Raw genomic sequence first — 23,208 nt, forward strand, 5'->3', positions numbered from 1 at the left:
CAGCTGTCCTCCCAGCTGTCCCTGGCTTCAGCCTTGACAATGAGCTACTGAGTTGCTCGCAGGGGTGTCATTGACCGCTTGAGGCCGGGGAAGGCGATAGGGGCCCTAGTGAGGAATGGCTTTTCTGTTCCCCTTGGGCTCCTGAAGCACTTTTCAGCCCCCAGGTTTAGTTGCACATCTTTCCTTGTAATCAGAATGTGGATGGGGTCCCCTAGGGCCCAGGTACCCTCAAAGACACCTGTCTCTATCAGTGTGACAGTTCTGCCAGAGGGCACAGCCTCCTTCCAATCTGGGCAGCCAGGTCCCACTCCAAGTGTCAAGACTGAAGGCATATTCACCGTGCTCCCAGAGTTGAACTGTTTCATAATGGTTAGCCTAGCAAGTTCTGGGTCTTTCCAGGTACAGACTGAGGCAAATGTGTCATGGGTCTCAGAACAGGATCTGTAGGCAGCAGAAGTGAGCTGTCTTTCATGCTGGAGAAGGTGTAATAGAGTAACCACCGGAAGTCAGACACTCACATCCTGGCCTTTCACCCCTCGGGGTATGAGACAAGCCTCTGCCGTTGTTCCTGTGACCACAGCCCCCACAGTCTGCACCAGTCACCGGAGCCTGCCAATCCAGGGGCCGCAGCACGAAGGCCTTGGGGGGGACAGGTGCTTCTGCACTGTGGGTCTGACCCAGACCCAGTCCAGCAGTTCCTCAGGGAAGGCACACTCTGGTCACACTCTGGGCCTCTATGTAGCCCAGACCAGCCTTGATTCACCGCACTCCTGCCTCAGTCGGGAGGGGATTACAAGCTGTGCTACCACACCTGACTAGTACTAGAGACTGAACATAGGGCTCCAAGCGTGTTAGACAAATGCTTTACTGAGCCTTAGCTACAACCCAATATACAGCGTGTGCGACAGGGATGGAACACGGCCCGGGTGTGCTAGGGAGCCATTCTAATTTCATATGCTCAGTGCCTGTTCCAGATTCTACCAGTCTTTTTTTTTTTTAATAAAAATTTCAAAATGTGTGTATGTAGAGATTACGATGTATTGTGTGGTTGCCCACAGAGCTGTGGAAACCAGAAGAAAGTATCAGATCCCCTGTCGTCACAGGCAGTTGTGAGTTGCCCTTGGGAACCGAGCGCGGGTCTTCTAGAGTGTTCTTAACTGACGAACCGTCTTTCTAGTACCAATCATACAGTCTTCAGAGTTTGAGGGATGGCCAGGCATGGCGACGCATGTACTTAACCCCACCACTCGAGGCAGAGTCAGGTAGATTTTTGTAGTTTGAAGCCAGACTGGTCTATATATCTGGTTCCAAGCCAGCCAGTACTACAAAATGAGACCCTGTCTCAAAAAATAAACAAACAAAAGAGTGGGGGTGGTATGTGCGCGTGTGTGCATGCGTGTGTGTATGCGTGCATGCGTGTGTAGTGTGTGTGTGTATGTGTGTGTGTAGAGCTGGCTCAGTGGTTAAGAGCACTTGTTCTTACAGAGGACTCAGTTAAGTTCCCGGCACCCACATGGTGGCTCACAGCCAATTTCAGAGAATCTGAGCCTCCTCTGACCTTCCCAGGCATCAGGCATGCAAGTGGTGCATAAACGCAGGCAAAATACTCGTACATCTAAGCATTTTAAAGAGCAGAAGAAAAATAAACGACTAGTTTATTGAGGCTTGGCAAGATGAGTCAGTGAGTGAAAGTGTTTGCTACCACGCCTAACCACCCCAGTTCCACAAGCGCTTGTGTCGTGGAAACAGACCCAGTTCCGGCAAGTTGTCCTTGACTTCCATTGGTGTCATCCCTCACAAAGAAGAAAGAAAAGAAGATTGAGCACTCAGCAAGCAAGCAGTGAGTTGGGAGGAACTACAGGACGGCCAGTATCCTTTTCTTGTTTGGCTTTACTCTTGTTATGCTGTGAGATAGCCCTGACTAACCTTGTAAGTTCAGCTAACCTAACCTAAACTCAGTCCTCCCCGCCTCTGCCTCCCGAGGCTCCCAGGAAAGGAGGCAGGGGACTATCAAGATGGCTTGTGGAGCCTGATGACATTGAGTTCAATCCCCAAGCTCCACATTAAGAATAAAGAGAGAACCAAATTTCCCAAGTTGTGCTCTGCCATGCACACTGAGGCACATATGCACACTCACACATATGCACACTCGCACATGTGCACACTTGCACATACACTTAAATAAAACTAAAGAGGGAGGCAGGGAAGAGGCCCCTGGATGCTTCAGAAGAAAGCAGAAGATGCAGACATTCAGGCCCCTATCCTTCCCTTTTAAGACATCTGTGGTCTACACCCCATCTCCTTCTGGCTCTTATAAAGTCACTAGGGTGGAAGAGGCTACATCTGACTCACCCATGCAGCTATCCTGCTTGGAGTAAGGCCTACTCACCCCTAAGCGTGGAACTGGTGAGCCTTCCCCACGCTTCCAACCGTCCCCTTCTCCCAGTTTAGGTGCCTAAACCCCTTGAGAAGAAGAAAGAGGGACCCTTCTTTCTTTCCCTCCCCTTGAAACTTTTAATCCAGCTGTAAAAGAATGGGCCTGTGGGTGTGGTTGAGAGACCTGAGCTGGGTTGTGTCAAAGACTGTCACAGGGTCTCGCAGACAAGCTGTATCTAACTCCAAGCCTGACCCTGAACTCTGAGCTCCAATTAAACATTAAACCAGTCACCTTTCCCAGCCTTGGTGCAAAGGCTTGGTCAGTTCCTTTCTTCCTCCCAAAACTTCATTCAGGCCATTTTTCTACCTCAGCCTGAGCTCAACAGCCACACCAAGGAGCAGCAGCCATTTGCCTTCCTTCTACAGACAGAAGGGCAGACACCCCATCTTAGCTCCCTTTATCCACCCGGTCTCACAAGCCTGGGCCCAGGTGTGTATGCCCACCCGCCTTCCCGGAAGCCCCACCTCGCTCCTCAGTTAGGATCAGGAGAGAACAGAGGCAGGTGGCTAAATATAACAAGTCCACACATCACCCGGCCCCTACCCCACAAGTGCACACACCACCTGGTGTCCCAGGCCTGGACAGCTGCATGGAGGCAGAAGACAAGATGAACAAGAAGCAAGAGACACCACCCGCCCTGTTTCCGATCAACGCTGTCCCCAGATTCACTACACAGTTTCTTCACTGAAGAGCGTTGGTGGCTGATTGAACGAGTTTAGATGACAGCTAACTACTTAACACACTGGGACTCTTCTAACCTTGCCTCATACATTTCTCACTAAGTTGTTCGTTTCCCTCATGGAAAAAGACTGGACCCATAACTTCTGTTTGCACTTGAGGAAGCGATGGGTCGGCCATCCTTACCCCTGGGATCTAGTAATGACCAACCACAGACACACAGAGTTTTGCCAGAAGATAATGCAAAAGGAGGAAAGAGGAGAAGTTAAAGCTACCGCCCGTAGGTAGGTAGGCATTTTCAAAGCTGTGGCTTGGGTCTACAGCATAGAAAAAAGGACCAAGAGCACAGAAGCAATTGGGAGTCAAGGAGGAAGAATGCGGCCTAGACTTCCCAGGCTTTGGAGGGCCTTTTTAGAAAGAAGGTGGAGTCAAGAAGGGTGGGGTAGGGTGGAGCAGGGATGGGTGAGGCGGGAGTGGCCTGAAGCTCTCTTAACGGCTGGATTTCAAAAATGTCATTGTATTCCAGCAGTTTAATAAGGCAAGATCAAGAAGACATCAGCAGCCGAGAGGATGGGCCAGAGAGAAGTCTGGCTTGGCTAGGAAACTGAAAGTGGCTTGCCAGCTGAGGGAGAAAAGGTCAGAGCTTCCAAACCTTGAAGTCTCCAAGCAGAGAGGCCCTGAAGTGGGGTGCCCGAGACCCAGGCATAACAGTATTTCCTGAGCCATTAGCCTCTGTGCCCAGCCTCCCTCCCCTCCCTCCCTTGCATTCCTGGGCCAGGCAGGCCAAGGGCTGTGGGATCTGCGGGGGAGCAAATCTCCTGGTGTGCTTCTTTCTGGTGGGCCTGAGAGTCTAGGAAAAGTCCCAGACATTCCCAACTCCTAGAAAGAAGCAGGAGGCCATGCTAACACAGGCATGGGGGAAAGGAGATTATGGTGCCTTGGAGAACCCTCTATAGTACCACTGGACAAATGTCAGAATGGGAGCTATGTTTCACCAGACACCATGTGTTCAGAACCACGTTGGGCAAATTGGTATAGTGCCAAGACTCCCAAGAAAGTTCTACTAAAACCCTTTCACCCATTCTGATGTGTCCCGGGTGTTCAGAGTTCTAAGACCCGGTAGAGCCAGTTCTGCCTTGCTCAAGCCCATCCCCCAAACTCCAAATGGCCATAAAATCCCACCTTGACAGAATGAGGCCCTGCCATCAACCACACTTGATCCCAAGGCCCCTACTACTCTTTATATCCCCCACCCTCTCACAGAGACCCCTCCCTTCTGTGTCCTGTCTCGACTATTCCCCTTGGCACTGCCAGTCACCCGCGGGCAGTTCCGGGGAGGGAGGGGACTAGGTGGCCAGTTACTGGTGACTGCTGCCTCTCTGGTGCCGGCCTGGCCTCACTCACCGAGCCTTCAGCTCCTTGAACTCCTCACGCACTTTGCTCAGCTCCAACTGCAGGCGGGCGCGCTCCTTGGCCACAGAGTCGAGGGTCTTGCGGGCATCCCCCAGCTCGGCCTCGTAGGCCGCCTTGATGCCAGACACCTCACGGCTGACCACCTCTTCGGACTCAGTTATGCGAAGGCGCAACCCTGCATTCTCAGTCTCCAGGGAACGCACGCGATCAATGTACACGGCCAGACGGTCGTTGAGCTCCTGAAGGTCCTCCTTCTCCTGCAGTCGTGTGATCCGAGTGGGCGACAGCGGAGTAGAACTGGCCTGCGCCCCACTGCGGGTGGCGCGCCGCTGGGACGGGGTCTCCATGGCCGGCAGGGTGGCAATGCTGCCCGCTGGGCAGGGGTCCCGAGAAGGGCGCGGGACTTGGACAGAAGGACAGAGGCTGCTCAGGGGCACAGCGAGCCGGCGACTGGTTCTAAGCTCGCTCCTGGCAGGCGTGGAGATCTGGGCTGGGCGCTGGCGCACCTCGGGATCTGGGTTGGCTGGTGTCAAAGCTGAGGCTGCGTTCCCGCGAACACTGAGTCACTGACAGCCGGGCAAAGGCTCTAATAGGCCCTCCTTTACAGGGGGTGGATCCGCTGTTCTTAAAGGAGCCATCCCAGAAGCAAAGGGGCGGGGGCAGGTATGGTGAGGAGGGGCCAGGACCGCCAAGCCTCACCCTGTCCAGCACACCGCTTTCTGGCCTGGGGCTTCACAGTATAGGTTCCTGCCTGCTCAACTCTTTCAGCTCCAAGCTTGCCTTTGGCTTTCTGGGGTAAAGAGCAGAGCCAAGGAATGAGAGTGGGTAAGCAAAAGGTAGTGGTGAGGGACGGGGTAAGTAGGTGCAAAGTGAGGGAGAGAGCCAGGCATTGCCATGTAGTCAGGAAATTGGGGGGTAGGGCTGAGGCTGGTGCCCATCAGTGAGTCACTCAGCCCTCTTCCACCACCGCTCCCCCCTCCAGTAGTAACAGTGAGTCACCTCTCCCCCACGCACTGGGACAGACCATTCAGGGCTGCATTTCGGCATGCCAAGAGTGGGATGGCGAAGGAACGTCTGGATTTTTAGGTGGCTGAGGAACTACTTTATGTCCTCAACTTCCCTATATTTCTGCCTTTGAAACCAAGCATTGGGTTTTAGACCGAAGCAATAAGCCTTCCCCAGAGATGGCCAAGAATAGAAGTCAGGAGCTGGTCCCCCCATCTCCTGCCCCTTTCCTTTGAACCCAGACAGTTGGAAAAAGTCTGCTGAAATCCCTCCACTTCAGCCCCTTTCTACAGCTTACCCCACCCAACCAATTCCAGGACTGTACTTATTTTAGTGGCTAATTTAAAACAGATACCAGAGCTGTACACGCATTCATGGCACTGGCCAGGACACCAGGCTCCTTTTGTGACTGGAGGAAGGGCCTGCAAAGAGGACCAGGGTGGGGAGTGGGGACAGCTACCACAGGCTCTCCATCCTGCTTACCCCTCCTCAGCCGCACAAGCCCCCACTGGGCTTGTTACAGGAGAGCCCAGACTGCCTCCCAGAATAGTTACCCTCATCCCAGGTTCAATCTCCAAAGACTCCCCGGATCAGCGGCCTAGAGCTCTCCTGTAACCCTGGTTACACCAGCCCTGTCAACGTCTTCTGCAGTGAGGAGGCACTGGAACATTGATTAGGCTGCCAGTTCCTGGATTTCCAAAATATCAGGGCTGGGTAGGTTCTGGGCCATGAGCTTAAGTTAGAACTCTAAGAGAGCTTTCTCTTTCTTTCTTCCTTCCTTCCTTCCTTCCTTCCTTCCTTCCTTCCTTCCTTCCTTCCTTCCTTTCTTTCTATTTATTGGGCTCTGGTTTTTTGAGACAGGGTTCTCTGTGTATTCCTGGATGTCCTGGAACTCACACTGTTGACCAGGCTGGCCTCAAATACAGAGATTCACCTGCTTCTGCCTCCTGAGTGGTTAAGGCGTGCACCCCCACCACCAGGCTCTGGGAGAGTTCTTACTCCTGTGAGGGTGTCTGGGCAGTGTGGTCAGGATACAGGATGCACCTAGGTGAGGGACCTAGAACACGCCTTCCTCTCCCTGCAGTCCTCTCCCTCAGGATGTGGCACTGACACTCAACGTCACAGACATAAACAACAGCAAAAAAGTTTCTTCTGCCTCTCCTGCTCCTAGTTCCAGTGAGCAAGCCAGTGAGACGTGAGGGCTGGGGCTCGTGCTGTTCCTGCTCCCTCCTTCCCCCTCCCTGGCCTGGCTTCCCTTCCTGGCTTTCCTAACAAAACCACACTTAACCCTTCTTATCCTACCAGTCCCCATTTTTGGGGAAAAAAAAAAGGTATAGAAGAGGGCTTTCACCCCAAACTGTGCTCATTGCTCACCGAAGGATCTGTGTCACCACCATAATCAAGGCGGCCTCAATCCTAACCTGAATTTCAGAGGGCTCTCTTCCTGAGGGTCCTATCCTGTTCTGGCTCTCAAAGACCCGAGTCTGTTCCTTCTCTGTGAAGACATCAGTGTCGATGCTGGAAGCCACAGGAGAGAGTGGGAGGCCAGGGGCATGGCCAGCTCTCATTCCTGCCTGCAGCGTGACGTGACATGAGCTCTGCACTTGCCTTCCCTGCTCCTCAACTGTCACGTGAGCAAAGTAGCCACCAAAGACCTGGGAACTGGGCTCCCAGAGTGTGGAGTTCTCCAAGCCATACCACAAGGCCGCAGTATTACTCAAGGGAGCCTCCCACTGGCAGAGAAGGGTGGGGAGGATCAAAACTAATAGCCGGGGCCGGGCGGTGGTGGGGCACGCTTTTAATCCCAGCACTCAGGAGGCAGAGGCAGGCTGATCTCTGTGAGTTCAAGGCCAGCCTGGTCTAGAAGAGCTAGTTCCAGGACAGGAACCAAAAGCTGTGGAGAAACCCTGTCTCGAAACAAAAACAAAAAACAAAAACAAAAAAACTAATAGCCAGGAAGTGGCGGCACACGCCTTTAATCCCAGCACTCAGGCAGAGGTAGGCAGATCTCTATGAGTTTGTGACCAGCATGGTCTACAGAGCTAGTTCCAGGACAGTTAGGGCTGCTATACAGAGAAATTCTGTCAAAAAAAAAAAAAAAAAAAAAAAAAAAAAAAGGAAAGAAAACAAACAAGAAGAACCTATGGTTAAAGAGCAGCCTGGAACCCTGGAGGTGGTGGTGTACACCTTTAATCCCAGCACTTAGGAGGCAGAGGGCAGAGGCAGGCGGATCTCTGAGTTCAAGGTCAGCCTGGTGTACAGAGTTCCAGGACAGCCAGGACCATTACAAGAGAAACCCTGTCTCAAAAACAAAACTTTAAAAAAAAAAAAAATAAATAAAAAAAAAAGAGCAGCCTAAAACTCAAAACTGGATAATGAGGCCGGGCGGTGGTGGCACAAGTCTTTAATCCCAGCACTCGGGAGGCAGAGGCAGGCGGATCTCTGGGAGTTCGAGGCCAGCCTGGTCTATAAGAGCTAGTTCCGGGACGGACACCAAAGCTACAGAGAAACCCTGTCTCGAAAAACCAAAAAAAAAACCAAAAAACTGGATAATGAGCCGGGCGGTGGTGGCGCATGCCTTTAATCCCAGCACTTGGGAGGCAGAGGCAGGCGGATCTCTGTGAGTTCGAGACCAGCCTGGTCTACAAGAGCTAGTTCCACGACAGGCTCCAAAACCACAGAGAAACCCTGTCTTGAAAAACCAAAAAAAAAAAAAAAACAAAAAAAAACTGGATAATGAATTCCACATGGAACCCAGAAGTCTGGGTGCTGAAGCATTATGGGAATACAACCCTGGAGTCTAAGAGATTGGGCACTTGCCATAGGAACCGGCGGTCTTAAAGAGGGTACTGGCCTCTTTCTGTGACTCCTCTTCCTTCTGGGAGTGCCGGGAGGGACCTGAAGGACTGAGCCCTGCTCACGTGTACTGGCGCACAGGAGGCTCAGTGTCCTCTAAGGGACAATGCATCTAGCCCTGCAATGCATCTAGCCCTGCCATTTCTGGGAGGGCAACTCAAGTAAGTTATCTCATTCGTAGAGTCTCAGTTCCTCCGTCTGTAAAATGAAATGGTTCTGTAGGCAACACACATTGCAGGAAAAGTTCCTTCTGAAGGTAGGTTTGGGGCTGTTACAGATGTGCTGCAAGTGTTGATGGAGAATTTACTCATTCAGCAAATATTTATTTATTTATTTAAAATATTTATTTATTTATTTATTTATTTATTTATTTATTTATTTATTATGTATACAATATTCTGTCTGCGTGTGTGTGCCTGAAGGCCAGAAGAGGGCACCAGACCCCATCACAGATGGTTGTGAGCTACCATGTGGTTGCTAGGAATTGAACTCAGGATCTTTGGAAGAGTCGGCAATGCTCTTAACCTCTGAGCCATCTCTCCAGCCCCTCATTCAGCAAATACTTATTGAGGACCTACTATGGGCCAAGTTTTTCTGGCACTAGGGATATAGTAATGAATAAAACATAAAAACTGGAACTGGGGAGCCAAGTGTGCTGGCATGCACCCTTTTTTTGTTTTGTTTTGTGTGTGTGTATGTGTGTTTGTTTTTCGAGACAGGGTTTCTCTGTAGCTTTGGTGCCTGTCCTGGAACTAGCTCTTGTAGAGCAGACTGGCCAGGTCACAGAGGCCAGCCTGCCTCTGCCTCCCGAGTGCTGGGATTAAAAGCATGTGCCACCACTGCCCAACTGGAACTAGCTCTTGTAGATCAGGCTAGCCTCGAACTTGCAGAGATCCGCCTGCCTCTGCCTCCCCAGGGCTAGAATTAAAGGCATGCGCCACCACCACCTAGCTTTGATATGCACCTTTAATCCCAGCACTTAGGAGGCAGAGGCAGGAGGATCTCTGTGAGTTTCAGGTCAGCCTGGGCTACAAAGTGAGGCCCTGCCTCAAAGTAGACAGACAAATGGACAGAGTAAAACAGAACGAGTTGAAAGTATATAGACAGATAGACAGATGGACAGAGTAGACAGATAGACAGATGGACAGAGTAAAACAGAACGGGTTGGAAGTATAGCTCAGCAGTAGAGCACTTCTGTCACATATGTTAGGCCAGGATTCCATCCCTAGCACCACACACATCCATGTGACACACAGACACACACACACACACACAAAACCAGTAACAACTATGACAAAAACGAAAAACAGTTAAAAAAAAAACCTTCCCTCTTGGAGCTCTAGTAGAGGTAGCTGGTAAATAAAGGACAGAATTCCAGTTAACAAGGCAGTGAGTGTCAAGAGCATAAAAATGCAAAGCGAGCAGGCAGGGTGGCTCACACCTTTCCTTTATTCCTGGCTGGGGTGAAAGGCATGGGCCACCACTGTCTGGCCTGTTTTGAGACAGGGCCTCACTATGTAGCCCTGGATGGTCTCAAACTCACAGAGATCTGCCTGCCTACTGAGTGCTGGGACTAAAGGCGTGCCCCCATCACATCCGGCTCCTACAATTGTTTTAGAATTTCTTGTGTGTCTGTGTGCACCATGTATGTATGGGCACCCATGAATACAGAGGTCAGAGGGCAACTTTATGGAGCAGGTTCTCTTCTGCTTTCATGTGTGCTCTGGGAATTGCTCAGGCTGCCAGGCTTGTGTGGCTATTCCTTTACCTGCCGTCTAGTCAGCCCCTCTATAATTTTGTGTTTTTATACACATTCCCAACATGAACCACAAAGTAACTGAACAGGTTGGACATTCATGCCCTACACTACATGTAAGTCTGCCATTCCCCTAATCAGATAGCAAGGAGGCTGGAGCAGGTCAGCTCGGACACAGCCTCATCCAAACCTAGGCCTGCTTTACTACCTTCTGCTAGGACTTGTGTGGGAGGTGCAGGGCAGGGAGGTGCCAGAGGACTTCTGTGCACAGGTCTAAAATGGAAAAAGCAGAGGGTGTGTCCTGATCCATGGTGGGAGGAGTGAGTCTGGGAGGTGTGAATGAAGGGATGGACAAAGACATGAAGGTGGAAAGGGACCTGATGCTGAGATAGAGTCCTAAGGTGAGGATTCGAGCTGCTAAGTGGGCTTGAAGTGGAGGTGAGAAGGAAAGCATTGAGAACGCAGAGGCAGGGACAGGTGTGGTTGTAGCTACTCAGGAGGTGATGGCAGGTAGACTTCTCGAGTTTTCTGTACATAGGGAGACCCTGTCTCAAAACAAACAAGATGGAGGTACTGGCCTTGGCTCAGCAGAGGCTGCAGGGTCCCGGAGGCAGGGTAGTAACAACTGGTGCAGGAGTGTTGAGGGATGCCTCCGGCTGCTCGGTACCAGGGATAGCTCAGCAAAGCAGAGACGTTATTAGTTCTGTTTGACAGATGAGAAAAGCGTAGTCCTGAGATTTAAGTTACCTGTGTAACACAGGGCTTCCCAACCCTGGCACCACGGCTGCTTCCAGCCAGATGGCCACTTCCCTGTCCTGGGAGAGACTGCACAGAGTGGGTGTTTCAATATCTCAGAATATTACTTACCGAATGTCAAGAGTACTTCTGTCCCCAGTTAGGGCAATCAGAAAACATCTCCAGACATTGCCAAATCTCCCTGGGGGAGGACCAAATCACCCCCATCTAAGAATCACTTGTCTAATGTCATATGGTTAGTAGCAAAACTGGAACTTTAATACAGGTTAGTCTGGCTCCAAAGAATGAGATCGTAACACTAGGCTATGATACTGTGACTCTGGGTCGGAGGCGTGAGAGGTCAGGGGACCTCAGACCACTGGACAGTGGGGCAGGGCTGACTCAGGAGAAAGGAGGTGACGGTGATTTAGAAACCTAAGTCATGGCTTGGGAATCCCTTCAGTGTGAGCTCCTGAGGGCTGTCCTTGACTTATTCTTCCTCTGATTACAGGGTACCTGTGCGCAAACACTGCTGAGTGGTGAACCATGTGTGCACCGGTGATAGTTATAGCCCCTACAGTGGGAGACCTCACCCCTCTTTAATGGCTGCCTGTGGCAGGCTCCCAGCTAGGGGCCCTGTGGAGGTGACCTGCTTAACCTTCACTTTGACCTTGTGACTTAGGCATTGTTATCTGTACTTGGTCTGCCAGGAGCCCCAAACTCTTGAGAGGTTGAAAAACTGGCAGGAAAAGCAGGACTTGTTCCCGCTGGGACTCAGGAGTGATGAAAACCAGCTGATTGGGGCAGAGGTGGGCCGGGCCGGGCCTTTGGAGAAGTGGCTGATGACTGTTTGTAAAGCCTGCAGACCTCTTATCTAACTGGTCTCATCAAAGCTCCAGTTAGTTAAGCAACAGATGCAGAAACCTCACTAGTTGGCCATTTAGAACCCCTTTCTGATAAACCCTTACATCCTTCAAGAGGTCCCCAAACCCCAGAGAATAGGCCCTTACTCTTCATAAGTGGGCTCCTGCACCCCGGCATGGTGCTAACCCTCGTATTTGGACGGAAGCAGCAGAAGGGCTGGGAGTTCAAAGCCGTCCTTGGCTACACAGCAAGTCTGAGGGCAGCACGAAGTAAATTCGACTTAAACAAGACTATTATTCTTCTGTCTTCTTTTCTTTTTTGCTGTTTGTTTGTTTTTTGAGACAGGGTTTCTCTGTGTTTAGCTCTGGCTGCTGGCTGTCCTAGAACTTACTCTGTAGACAAGGCTGGCCTTGAACTCACAAATGTTGGCCTGTACCACCTCCCTGCCAGAGAATCTAACTTAAAAAAAAATTAAAAAGTAAGTTTGATGGTGTCACACCTTTAATCCCAGCACTCAGGAAACAGAGGCAGAAGGATCTCTTTGCTAGAGGCCAGCCTGGTCTATAGGGCAAGTTCCAGGACAGCCAAGGCTACACAGAGAAACTCTGTCTCAAACACACACACACACCAACAACAAAAGTTGGCATCTGAGGGAGGGCTGAGGATCAAAAGACTTGGCCTGGGTGTGCCAGACTCCCCAGATTCCCCCAAGATAGGCTCTGCTCCTTTATCACCCGACCCTAGCAGAGAGGGCAGCTGGCTGGAGCCAGTCCACTACCAGGCTGGCACTGCCCTTCCTAAGAAATTGGAGGCAGCTGACCTCACTGCTCCAGACAGGAGGGTAGGTGCAGCTAGCTGAAGGAGAGGGGTCGATCCACTCACACCTGACACCTGGGTGCGTCTCTGAGTTGGCAACCATTTCACAATCAAAAATCTCTCCAAGGAGCACAAACAAGTACCATCATCCCCTTATTACAGATAAAAGAATGGGAGGCTTGGCCAGGTTAACTGATTTGCTCAGGGCCACATAGCTGACAGGTGACATAAGAGAAAACCCCAAACACTAGGCAGGAACTCAAACCAACAGCAAACTGTGGTGTGCCCAGGAGCCAGCTAGCTATTACCTAGGAGGCTCTGGTCTCTGCGTTCCAAAGCACGTCCCCCTCCCTCCACTTGGGTGCCTCGAGCTACTGTAGGGACACTCACCGCTCTACACAACACACACCAGACTAGATCAAACAAAGATCAGCCTGGGGGCTGAAGGCCTTCCACAGAGCCTGCTTTCCTCTCCCTCCCCGACTCCACCGCACCAGCTGGGAGTTGGGGGTAGGGTGGGGGTGGGGAATATGAACGGAAAGGGCAGGCCGGGGGCGGGGCACACGGCTGTCCGTCCTACAGCCACTGTGTCGGGGCGGGCGTCCCGGCTGCTCCTCGGCGGGCCGCTCCCTCCCCAGCCCGCGGCTGCTGTGCAGAAGGCGAGTGACGCACGCTATTGCGTGTGGGCGGCCGCATGTGAGCATGTGTGTATCTGTGTGTGTGGTTGCTGGGGCCTCCCCGGCCTCCTAAATGGGGGTTTCCTTTCCCTGTTGCTAAGGAAACAAACAGAAGCGCCACAACTGCAGAATGCCAGCAAGAGAAAAGGGTCGGTTCCCCGCAACCCCCAACATTTTCCAGGAAGTGTGTGTGTGTGTGTGTGTGTGTGTGTGTGTGTGTGTGTGGTGGTGGGGGGGGTCCTTGTCTAGGTGACCAAAATGTTTGTGAGGCATGGAACGAGGATGAACAATTGTTCTGTTCTTCTCAGGACTGAGGGGCTTCCTAGCAAAAGGAAGGTTTATGCTAATCTTGGGGTGGGCTGGTCAATTTACGTAAAGCACAAGAGTTTTGTAGGGGATGCCCTCTATAAGAAATAGAACCCTGAAAACCACAGAGAAACCCTGTCTCGAAAAACCAAAAAAAAAAAAAAAAAAAAATAGAACCCTGGTTGGCGCCTTTAATTCCAGCACTCAGGAGGCAGAGACCGGTGGACTCTGCGTTCGAGGCCACCCTGGTCTACAGAGTGAGTTTCAGGACAGCCAGAGCTACACAGAGAAAACCAAAACATAAAACAAAATTCAACCTGGCAGGGCATGGTGGGGCACGTCCTCTAATCCCAGAATTCCCAGGCAAAGTAGGTGGATCTCTGAATTCTAGGCCAGCCTGGCTGGACTGCACATCCCAGCAGGTGGGAAGCTGAAGACCAGACCATGTCATGAAGGCAGTGACTTCACATGTCCAGATGAAGTCAGCTTGGGCTACGTGAGTGATACTGTTTTGTGTGTGTGTTTGTTTTGTTTTGTTTTTTGTTTTTAAGGTATGTGTGTTGGGGAGGGACTGGAGAGATGGCTGAGCAGTTAGAGCCCTGGCTGCCCTTGGAGCTGTCCTGGGTTTGGTTTCCAGTGCCCACGTGATAGCTCTCAGCCATCCAGAACTCGCTTGAGATAATCTGATGTCCTCTTCCAGAAGCCACAAGTGTCGGGCACCCATGTGCAGGCAAGCGTTCCTACACAGAAACAAATAAATCTTTTTAAAATGTTTAAAAGAAAGACAAGCCAGGCGGTGGTGGCCCACACCTTCATCTCAACACTCAGGAGTCAGAGGCAGGAGGATCTCTGTAAATTCAGGACACCCTGGTCTACAGAGTGAGTTCCAAGACAGTCAGGGCGACACAGAGAAATCTTGTCTCAAAAAAAAAAAAAAAAAAGCCGGGCGGTGGTGGCGCACGCCTTTAATCCCAGCACTTGGGAGGCAGAGGCAAGTGGATCTCTGTGAGTTCGAGACCAGCCTGGTCTACAGAGCTAGTTCCAGGACAGGCTCCAAAACCACAGAGAAACCCTGTCTCGAAAAACCAAAAAAAAAAAAAAAGGGGGGGGGGCTGGAGAGATGGCTCAGGGGGTAAGAGCATTGCCTGCTCTTCCAAAGGTCCTGAGTTCAATTCCCAGCAACCACATGGTGGTTCACAACCATCTGTAATGGGGTCTGGTACCCTCTGCTGGCCTGCAGGCATACACACAGACAGAATATTGTACACATAATAAATAAATAAATATTTAAAAAAAAAAAGAAAAGGAAGGAAGGAAGGAAGGAAGAAAGAAAGAAAGAAAGAAAGAAAGAAGGAAAGAAAGAAAGAAAAGAAAAGAAAAGTAACTTTTGGGCTGGAGAGATGGCTCAGAGGTTAAGAGCACTGGCTGCTCTTCCAGAGGTCCTGAGTTCAATTCCCAGCAACCACATGGTGGCTCACAACCACCTGTAATGAGATCTGATGCCCTCTTCTGGCCTGCGGGCAAACACTATGTACATAATAAATAAATCTTAAAAAAAAAAGCCGGGCGGTGGTGGCGCACGCCTTTAATCCCAGCACTTGGGAGGCAGAGGCAGGTGAGTTCGAGACCAGCCTGGTCTACAAGAGCTAGTTCCAGGATAGGCTCCAAAGCCACAGAGAAACCCTGTCTCGGAAAAGGGAAAAAAAAAAAAACTTAAAAAAAGAAAGAAAAAAAAATAACTTTTTTGTTGTTTGTTTGTGCTACCGCTGCCCTAACAACTCTGTTGTTTTGCATCCTGTGCCGACTTAAGACCTTGTGGGAACTGGCAGGCTCCTCTCAGAAGGGCAGAGAGGAGCCCGGGAACCAGGGACTGAGATTTTGCCATTCTAAGTCTCAGGGTCCCTCTGCAACTGTCTTAGCCCCCAAACCCCTCAAAGTCGGCCTCCACAGCTCCCGTTCCTAGAACCTGGGAATGCTATTTCTTCCTGAAGAAATAGGGAAGAGGAGTTGAAAATGGGAGATCAGTAGGTTGGGCTGGGGGATGGGGACCAACAAACAATGTTCACTTCTAGAACACAGAAAGAGCTTCACAGTTGGGAGGAACCCAGGTCAGTGAAGTCCACTGTCCCTAAGCCAGCCTACAGGCTTGCCCCAGAGGGATATCCGCTGGCCATCTCTGTCCAGGAAGCTCCCAACTCACAAGGTACCCTCACCTGAGCACATTGGTCTAAAGTGCACCTCATCACAGAGACAGGTAAAGAAAGAAACACTGAAGAGGTTTAGACCCTAACCTGGGAGTCTGGTCACAGGTGCAAACAGGTTCTCTCTAGCCATGACCCCCAGGCTCAGGGAGGTCCATAACCTCTTGCCTGTGATCCCCTCAAGCCTACCTCAGAAAACAAAGTGGCATTAGCTTTCCTGATGGGGAACTCGGTGCTAGATGGGACTCAGTGCCTCTTCCCTTTCTCGGGAGTGTAATAATAGAGTTGAAAGACATTTGAAGGCAGGGCATATTTCCTGTCGGAGGAAAGAATCCCAGGGCCTAGTGAGCACCAGCAGTGTCAAAGGAACCACACTCAGGTGACGCATCCACAGGCATGTGCAGGGCCAGAGGACCCTCTGACTTGGAGGTAAGCCCTTGCTCAGTCTCTTAGAGAGAGGATGGAGAGGTGAGAGGGAAGAATGGTCAGAGTGGGAAGAGAGAAGGCTGGGGCGGAGCAGGCACGAGGGAGGGAGGGCCAGAACCACATCTGGTGGGCAGGCTCCGGCCTGGAGTGGAGCTGGGTATGGAATTGAGGAGAGTGGCAACTACTCTGGCTGCCGCCAGTGCATCAGCTCCAGATCTTGGTGGGGCAAATATTTACCCTATGACAACAGTTGCTAGGCAGACAGGATGGACGCCAATAGCTAGAGTCTTTTCCAGGCTCCTCCTTGTCCTCCTTTTAAAAAAAAAAATAGTTTGGAAGGTGAACCACACAGGCTTTCTTTCCTCAGGTCTTCACCATAACACTTGGAAGGTGAACCACAGGCTTTCTTTCCTCAGGTCTTCGCCATAACACTTGGAAGGTGAACCACGGGCTTTCTTTCCTCTGGTCTTTACCATAATGCTGGAGGCTTCGTGAGGCCCTTAACGCACCATACCTGGCAACGGGCAGGAGAGCTGGGCAAGGGGAAAGTTTTACCTTTGTGTAGCCTTTCCTGAGACTCAGACACGTTTTGGGAAGCAGAAACTGTATGAGTACCCGTCTCAATCTACTGCCAAGTCAGGACTGGGGAGAAAGCTGTCAGGAAGCCAGGATCTGGTGAGGGATGGATGCTGGGGCACCAGGACTTACTGGGCAGGAGGAGGGAGAAGCATGCTCCATCAGAGGCTTCAACAGGGTAGGGGTGGGAGTCCTGAGGTCTGGCCCCCCAGAGGAAGAGGGGAGAAAAAAGGCAGGGAAGGACAGGGTGTGTCCAATGGCGCCAGATGTAGCCCATGTGATATGGCCTGTCGCTGGCATGGGTGCAGCAACGGCAGGAAGTGCCATGCAGCTGGGAAGGATTAGTCAGTCACTGGGAGGGGGCTGGTCTAGAACCCCTGAGGAGCTCGGGTCTGCAAACCAGGCTGGATAAGGACATGGATAAGGATAGGGAACCTTCTTGAGAGGTCGGCCATTTCCCACTTGTTCAGGTCACCCCGCCCCCATTTCCCGTTCTGAACTGTATACAAAATGGAACTCCTGACTGCTCGCCCTGGGGCTGTGGGATGAGGCACTGGCACAGGATATGTTGAGGGCTATGGGTCCAGGACCCAGAGGGACCCACAGCAGATTCTCTTTTGTGCCTACTTCTCCTGGGCGGGCGGCAGTGTGTTCTCATCCTTGTACCTGGCCCTCTGCAGAGATGGCAGGATGGGAATGGTAAAGAAACTGAGGCTAAGGCTTGGTGGTTTCTAAGGTTTGGCGGTTCGGACAGAGTGACCCCAGTGACAAAGTCCCCAACTCTACTTGCGATCTCCATGTGTCTACCCAGAAGCATAGATAAAATGGGTAATCGGCAGAAGAGAGACTAAAGCTAGACCACAGGAGGGACTTTCCAGAACCCTCACCACAGCCCAGCTCTGAAGAGAGGGAAAGGAAGGATCCTAGCCAGCCAAGCAGAATTCAGAAGTGGATGCAGGCAGTAGTTAGGACTAAGTAGTTAGGACTAACATGGGCAGCGCATAGTGGCACAGGCCTCTAAATCCAGTACTCGATGGAGGCAGGCTGAGCCCTGTATTTCAAGACTATGCTGCTCTAGGCCTTGAGCTCCAGGTCATCAGCCAAAGCTAGAGCGAGACCCTGTCTCAAAAGAGAGAGAAAAAGGAGGCTAGGGCACTGCCGAAAGGCAAATCCCAGCTGGCAACCAGAAGGCTGTTGTTCTCCAAACTCCCATCGGAAAATCTGAAAAATACCCATAAAAATGTGACTCACATCCCCTCCCCATGGGCCTCTTTCCTGCTTTCTCTGATTTCTCTCCCAAGAGTTAATCCACTGGAACCAAAGCCTGAAGAGAGGCTGGAAGTGGGGGTGTATCCTAGGCCAACAGACTAGGGTGTGGCAACCATGGCAGCCTTGGGACTGCCAGGGAGTGGAGCTGTGGTGGAGACCGGAGACTTCAGCCATACAGCAGCCAGCTAGAGCAAACGGCCTGGCAAACCCACACTGTTCAGTCTCTAGTGGGGTGTCCTTCCATATGAGCTGCTGCCCCAGAAGGCTCACCCGTTCCCAATAAGCTGGGAGTAGAGCGTATCCCCAGACTTGCTCCCTTCTGCCCCAAGGCCGTGCCATAGAGTAGCTATCTGTGCCAAACAGGCTTGCCCCAACAGGGGATCCCAGAGATGAAGGAGACGGGAGGCTGGGCCCTGCCCGGAGCTAACTCAGTGCCCTTCCTCTCCTTTGAACTCTTGGCCCTTGCTCCTCTTAGTGTCCTCCATAAATGATCTCAGGGCCTCATATATGTTTTTAGTTTTTGTTTTGTTTTGAGACAGGTTCTCTTTATGTAGCCCTGACTCTTGGACTATGTAGCCCACACTAGCCTTGAACTCAGAGCTCTGAACTGTGATCACAGGCTTAGACCACCACACCATTCAGATGGAGTATCTCAGAGAAAGGGCCTCATGGAGAGCCCAGGGAGCCTCAGACTGGTGGCAATCATCCTACTTCAGCCTCCCAAGAGCTAGCATTCCAGGCATATGCTACTATGCCTGGTCCAGATGGAATCTGTTCTTTGTCCCCATGCAACTCTGCTCCCTCAACCTCATCCTCACCATCTCTCTGGGTCAAGGGAGCCCCAAGTCATGTGATTCTTCCTTCAACTTCCTCTCCCTTTCAGTACCATCTCCAGCCCCCTGGATTTTTTTTGTTGTTGTTGTTTGTTTTGTTTTGTTTTGTTTTTGCCTGTCCTGGACCTGTCCTGGAACTAGCTCTTGTAGACCAGGCTGGCCTCGAACTCACAGATCCGCCCGCCACCACCACCACCCAGTCAGCTACCTGGTTTTGATCCCCTTGGCCTCACCTGGGTGATATACCCTTCTCCTTGCTCCACCCTTGCTTCTGTCCTTTTTTTATTTTTTTCTTGAACATCTGCTAAAGAAAAACTCATTCGTGTTTCTACAAGACTTCAAACCAATAGTGTATTCTCCCTGTGTTTGGGATGAAGTCCAAATTCCTTGGCCTGGCTTACACAGCCTCTGTAGTCCAAGCTCTGCCTGCACCAGTACAGCACTTGCCCTCTGAATGCCAACAATCCCAGCCTCTCTTGTTTCAATCTAAGATAACATTCAGGATTGGGCATATACTTTGCCCTTAGAACAACTCCTACGTTATCCAAGGATGACAAAGTCTAGGTTCAGAGTCTCCACTAAGCCTCGAAACATCCCTTTTCACAGGACAGAAAAGCTACCTGTTCATGCCCCTTCCCCTAGTAGAGCACCTCCCTGAGGGTTGAGGCTGGGTGTCCCCAGAACCTGGCATGTGTGGAACACGGAAGAGCTCAGCACCCCCAGCCAGTGTGCTCAGTGTGCTCTCGGCCTCCTCTCCTCTCCTCTCCTCTCCTCTCCTCTCCTCTCCTCTCCTCTCCTCTCCTCTCCTCTCCTCTCCTCTCCTCTCCTCTCCTCTCCTCTCCTCTCCGTGTCACCCCTGTTTTGTCTGCCTGCCTTCTCTGCTGTTCTCCCCTGGAGCTCTGCACTTATGCCCCACCTAAGCCTCTCTCCACACCCAGCCCAGGTGTGCTCACAATAGCAATGGCTCTAAGAGCCACTTCGGTGTCAGGGCTTGTTCCAGGCGCTTTCAATCCCCTGCAAAAGCTAAAACCCAAATCAAACCAGAGGCTGGCCCAAGAACCTAACTTGTCTGATGATTCAGAACTGTGTTCTGTAGGCACCATATATAACTCCATAGTCGCCGTGGTAAAGGAAATGGGGTGTAATGGTAGGCCTTTGGTAAATGCTTATCAAGAGAATGAGCAATATAATCGCCTACTTTTATAGCAAGTCCTATTGCCAGTAAAACATACTGTCGGGGCAGCCTTGAAAGTGAGCAGAGCCCAGGGAGTGTTCTCATTTTATAGAAGACTCTGAGCGAATGGAGAGGGACCTGCTTCCAGCCACGCAGGTGCCTATGAGTTCTTGTCCAAACTGCAGGCAGAGGGGAGGAGCTATGCCAGACCTGGGGATCCTTCTAGAACATCCAGTGCCTTCAGCCTTCACTGATCATCAAAACTGCTCGAGGAGCGTTGGGGTTGGGGTGTAATTTAGTTGATAGAGTGACTGCCCAGCATGCATGAAGCCTGGCTTTCACTCCCAGCACTAAATAAACTTTTTGTGGTGGTTCATGTCTGCAACCCCAGTCTTCAAGAGGTGTGAGAAGATCAGGAGTTCACGGTCAAAGCTGCTGATGGAAAGGACATATCCACCTGCTTGAGGAAAGCACACACACACACACCAGTGGTCGAGACCCCGCCTATTTGGTTTGGTAAGTAGGGTGAGGTTGGAGGACTTTTTGGTACACAGCACTTTTACCTGTCACCCTAAAGTGAGGAGATGGAGTTCCAGTGTGTTCCCAATGCCAGGCACTGTGGTAAATGATGTTCACTTGGATCCCTGCTCAGAAGGGCTGTTATCAGCTCAGCAGTTCAGGTAAGCAAAGCACAGTAGGCCCAAATCACACAACCAATCCATGGGACTGGGCTTCAAATCTCACACTCTCAACCTTCACCCCATAACAAGCAAACCCAAGAGACCAGTGGGGAGCTCTCTGAATAGTGAGGTCAGAGTACACGTGAGTAAAAGAGGGTCAGAGAGGGCAGGCCAGGCAAGGCCTATGGCTCCAGTTCCATGGCTGCATGGAAGGGGCTGGCAGTGGGACCATGTCCCCTGGGGCCCTTCTTCTACCTGTCTTCCTAATGGGCTCTGTCCAGCAGAGGCTGAGTTATCACCTCCCAGTGCTAATTGGTGTAGCCTCTTAATTGCCCATCACAAGGAGTCCATTAAACCCAATTAGGGAAGCCAGTGCTAATTAGTGCCCAGCTTCCACAGCCTCTGGGTACCCCTGGGGTCTGCAGTAATCTACTACCCACCTCCCCTCCATCCCCAGGGAGGACTGCCTTGAAGTTCATACTCTTTGGTGCTCTAGAGGGACAGGGGTTGGAGACTCTTGGTCTGTGGTCCAGCTGGGTGAGACTTGTCTTCCACCGCATGGCCTTCTTCCATCCCACAGGCCTCCCTGAGAGCCTGAAAATGGGTCGCTTTCACTAGGCTCAGAGGCAATCTGACTGCTTTGATTTAACCCCAGATCTTGTGCTACAGCATCACCTAATGTGCTCCCTCTCCCTTGGTTCCTGAGCCCTTCCTGGAATCTGCAGGTAAGAAGCTAGCTCATTTTCCATGAACTCCCTGTGACCTTGCATGTCTGCTTCCTTTCTTTGGGCCCCAACTGCCGTGAAACAAACAAACAACAACCACCAATATCAAAATATTTCAGAGACAGAAGAAGGAGGATTGCTGTGACTTTGGGGCCAGCCTAGTCTACATAATCGACCAACCAGGGCTCCACAGTGAGCTCCTTAAACAAAGGACCAGAGAAAGGGCTCACTTGGTGGATAAAGGTACTTGTCACGCTTAGGATTGGTGACCCGAGTCAGAACCAATGTGAAAATGGAAGCAGAAAAGCACCTCCACAGAGCTGTCCTCTGACATTCATGCGCTGACTGTAGCGTGTACCCAACCCACATCATGTACACAATAATGATAAAACAAAACAAGGCTTTAAACCAGCCTCATGCCCACAATCCCAGCAATCAAGAGGCTGAAGCAAGAGGACCACTGGGAGGTTGAGGCCAGCCTGGTCTACATAGTGATACTCTGTCCCAAACCAAAATAAAAGCAAACAGACAAAAACAGAACAAGGGAGGCAGAGGTGGCTCAGCTGGTTAAGGTTCTTGGTGCCAAATCCGATCACCCCAGCTACATCCCTGGGACCCATAGAGCGGAAGGAGAGAACTGGCTCCCACAAACTGCTCTGATCTCTGCACATGCACCGTGACAAATGTCCTTTCAAGCGACAAATAAATTTATGTATTATGTATGTATGTTTGTTTTTGTTTTTTGAGACATTTCTCTGTATAGCCCTAACTGCCCTGGAACTTACTCTGTAGACCAAGCTGGCCTCGAACTCACAGAGATTGCCTGCCTCTGCCTCCAAGTGCTGGGATTAAAGGTATGCTCCACTACCACCTGGCATTTTTTTTTTTTTTTTTAAGTAAAACAAAACCAGCCACTGGTGTACCACTGCCTCCCGGCTAAGAATATTCTGAAGGCTCTTCTACCTACATCAGTAATCTTGCTGGGGAAGGGGAACTGGGGGTTAGCCTTCTCTCCATCAAGACTGGGGTAGGGGCTAGCCTTCTCTCCATCAAGACCGGGGTGGGGGCTAGTCTTCTCTCCATCAAGACCGGGGTGGGGGCTAGTCTTCTCTCCATCAAGACCGGGGTGGGGGCTAGCCTTCTCTCCATCAAGACCCGAGTGGGGGCTAGCCTTCTCTCCATCAAGACCGGGGTGGGGGCTAGTCTTCTCTCCATCAAGACCCGAGTGGGGGCTAGCCTTCTCTCCATCAAGACCCGAGTGGGGGCTAGCCTTCTCTCCATCAAGACTCGGGTTGGGGCTAGCCTTCTCTCCATCAAGACCGGGGTGGGGGCTAGCCTTCTCTCCATCAAGACCGGGGTGGGAGGGGGATACTCATTTTGTTCTGAAACAATAGGGGCCCCACTGCTGAAAAAGAATGAAACTGTTTTGACAACAGCTCGGGGAGGCTGGGAACTCCCCGTGCTGTCTACGGCTGGGCGGTTGGTAGGCATACAGACGGGTGACCCCTCCCTTTACCATCAGTCCTGCCCCACTAAGACAGAGAATGTGGGATAAGTGATTTGGGTTGGAGCGGAATTGGGTCTGCTCTCTTGGGATGGAGAGAGGTGGGCTTACTGCAGTTTCCAGTCTTCCCCAAGACGGTGCTCATGCGTACAGGCCAGGACAACTCTCTGGATCCAAACTTTACGTGGCTTCTAGGACTGGGACTCGGGCCTCCGCTCACACGTCGTGCCAGCCCCTTATTTTAGGGTCTATAGTGTGTATCAGTGTCTCGCCTGTG

General features: G+C 51.4%; 1 protein-coding gene across 1 annotated transcript in view; it reads right to left on the minus strand.

Annotated features, from left to right (window-relative positions):
* Nucleotides 1-13,039, minus strand: part of Lmna (lamin A/C) — a 28,555-nt gene extending 15,516 nt beyond the window's left edge. Inside the window, exons 1-2 of the mRNA XM_057793675.1 lie at nt 12,951-13,039; nt 4,520-5,318 (exon numbers count right to left, since the gene is read on the minus strand). Coding sequence (XP_057649658.1) covers nt 4,520-4,875 — 356 coding nt within the window. The 5' untranslated portion in view covers nt 4,876-5,318; nt 12,951-13,039. The remainder of the gene's footprint in view (nt 1-4,519; nt 5,319-12,950) is intronic.
* Nucleotides 13,040-23,208: the final 10,169 nt, after the last annotated feature.

This window comes from Chionomys nivalis, chromosome 18 (genome assembly GCF_950005125.1).
Source record: "Chionomys nivalis chromosome 18, mChiNiv1.1, whole genome shotgun sequence".
Lineage (NCBI taxonomy): Eukaryota > Metazoa > Chordata > Mammalia > Rodentia > Cricetidae > Chionomys > Chionomys nivalis.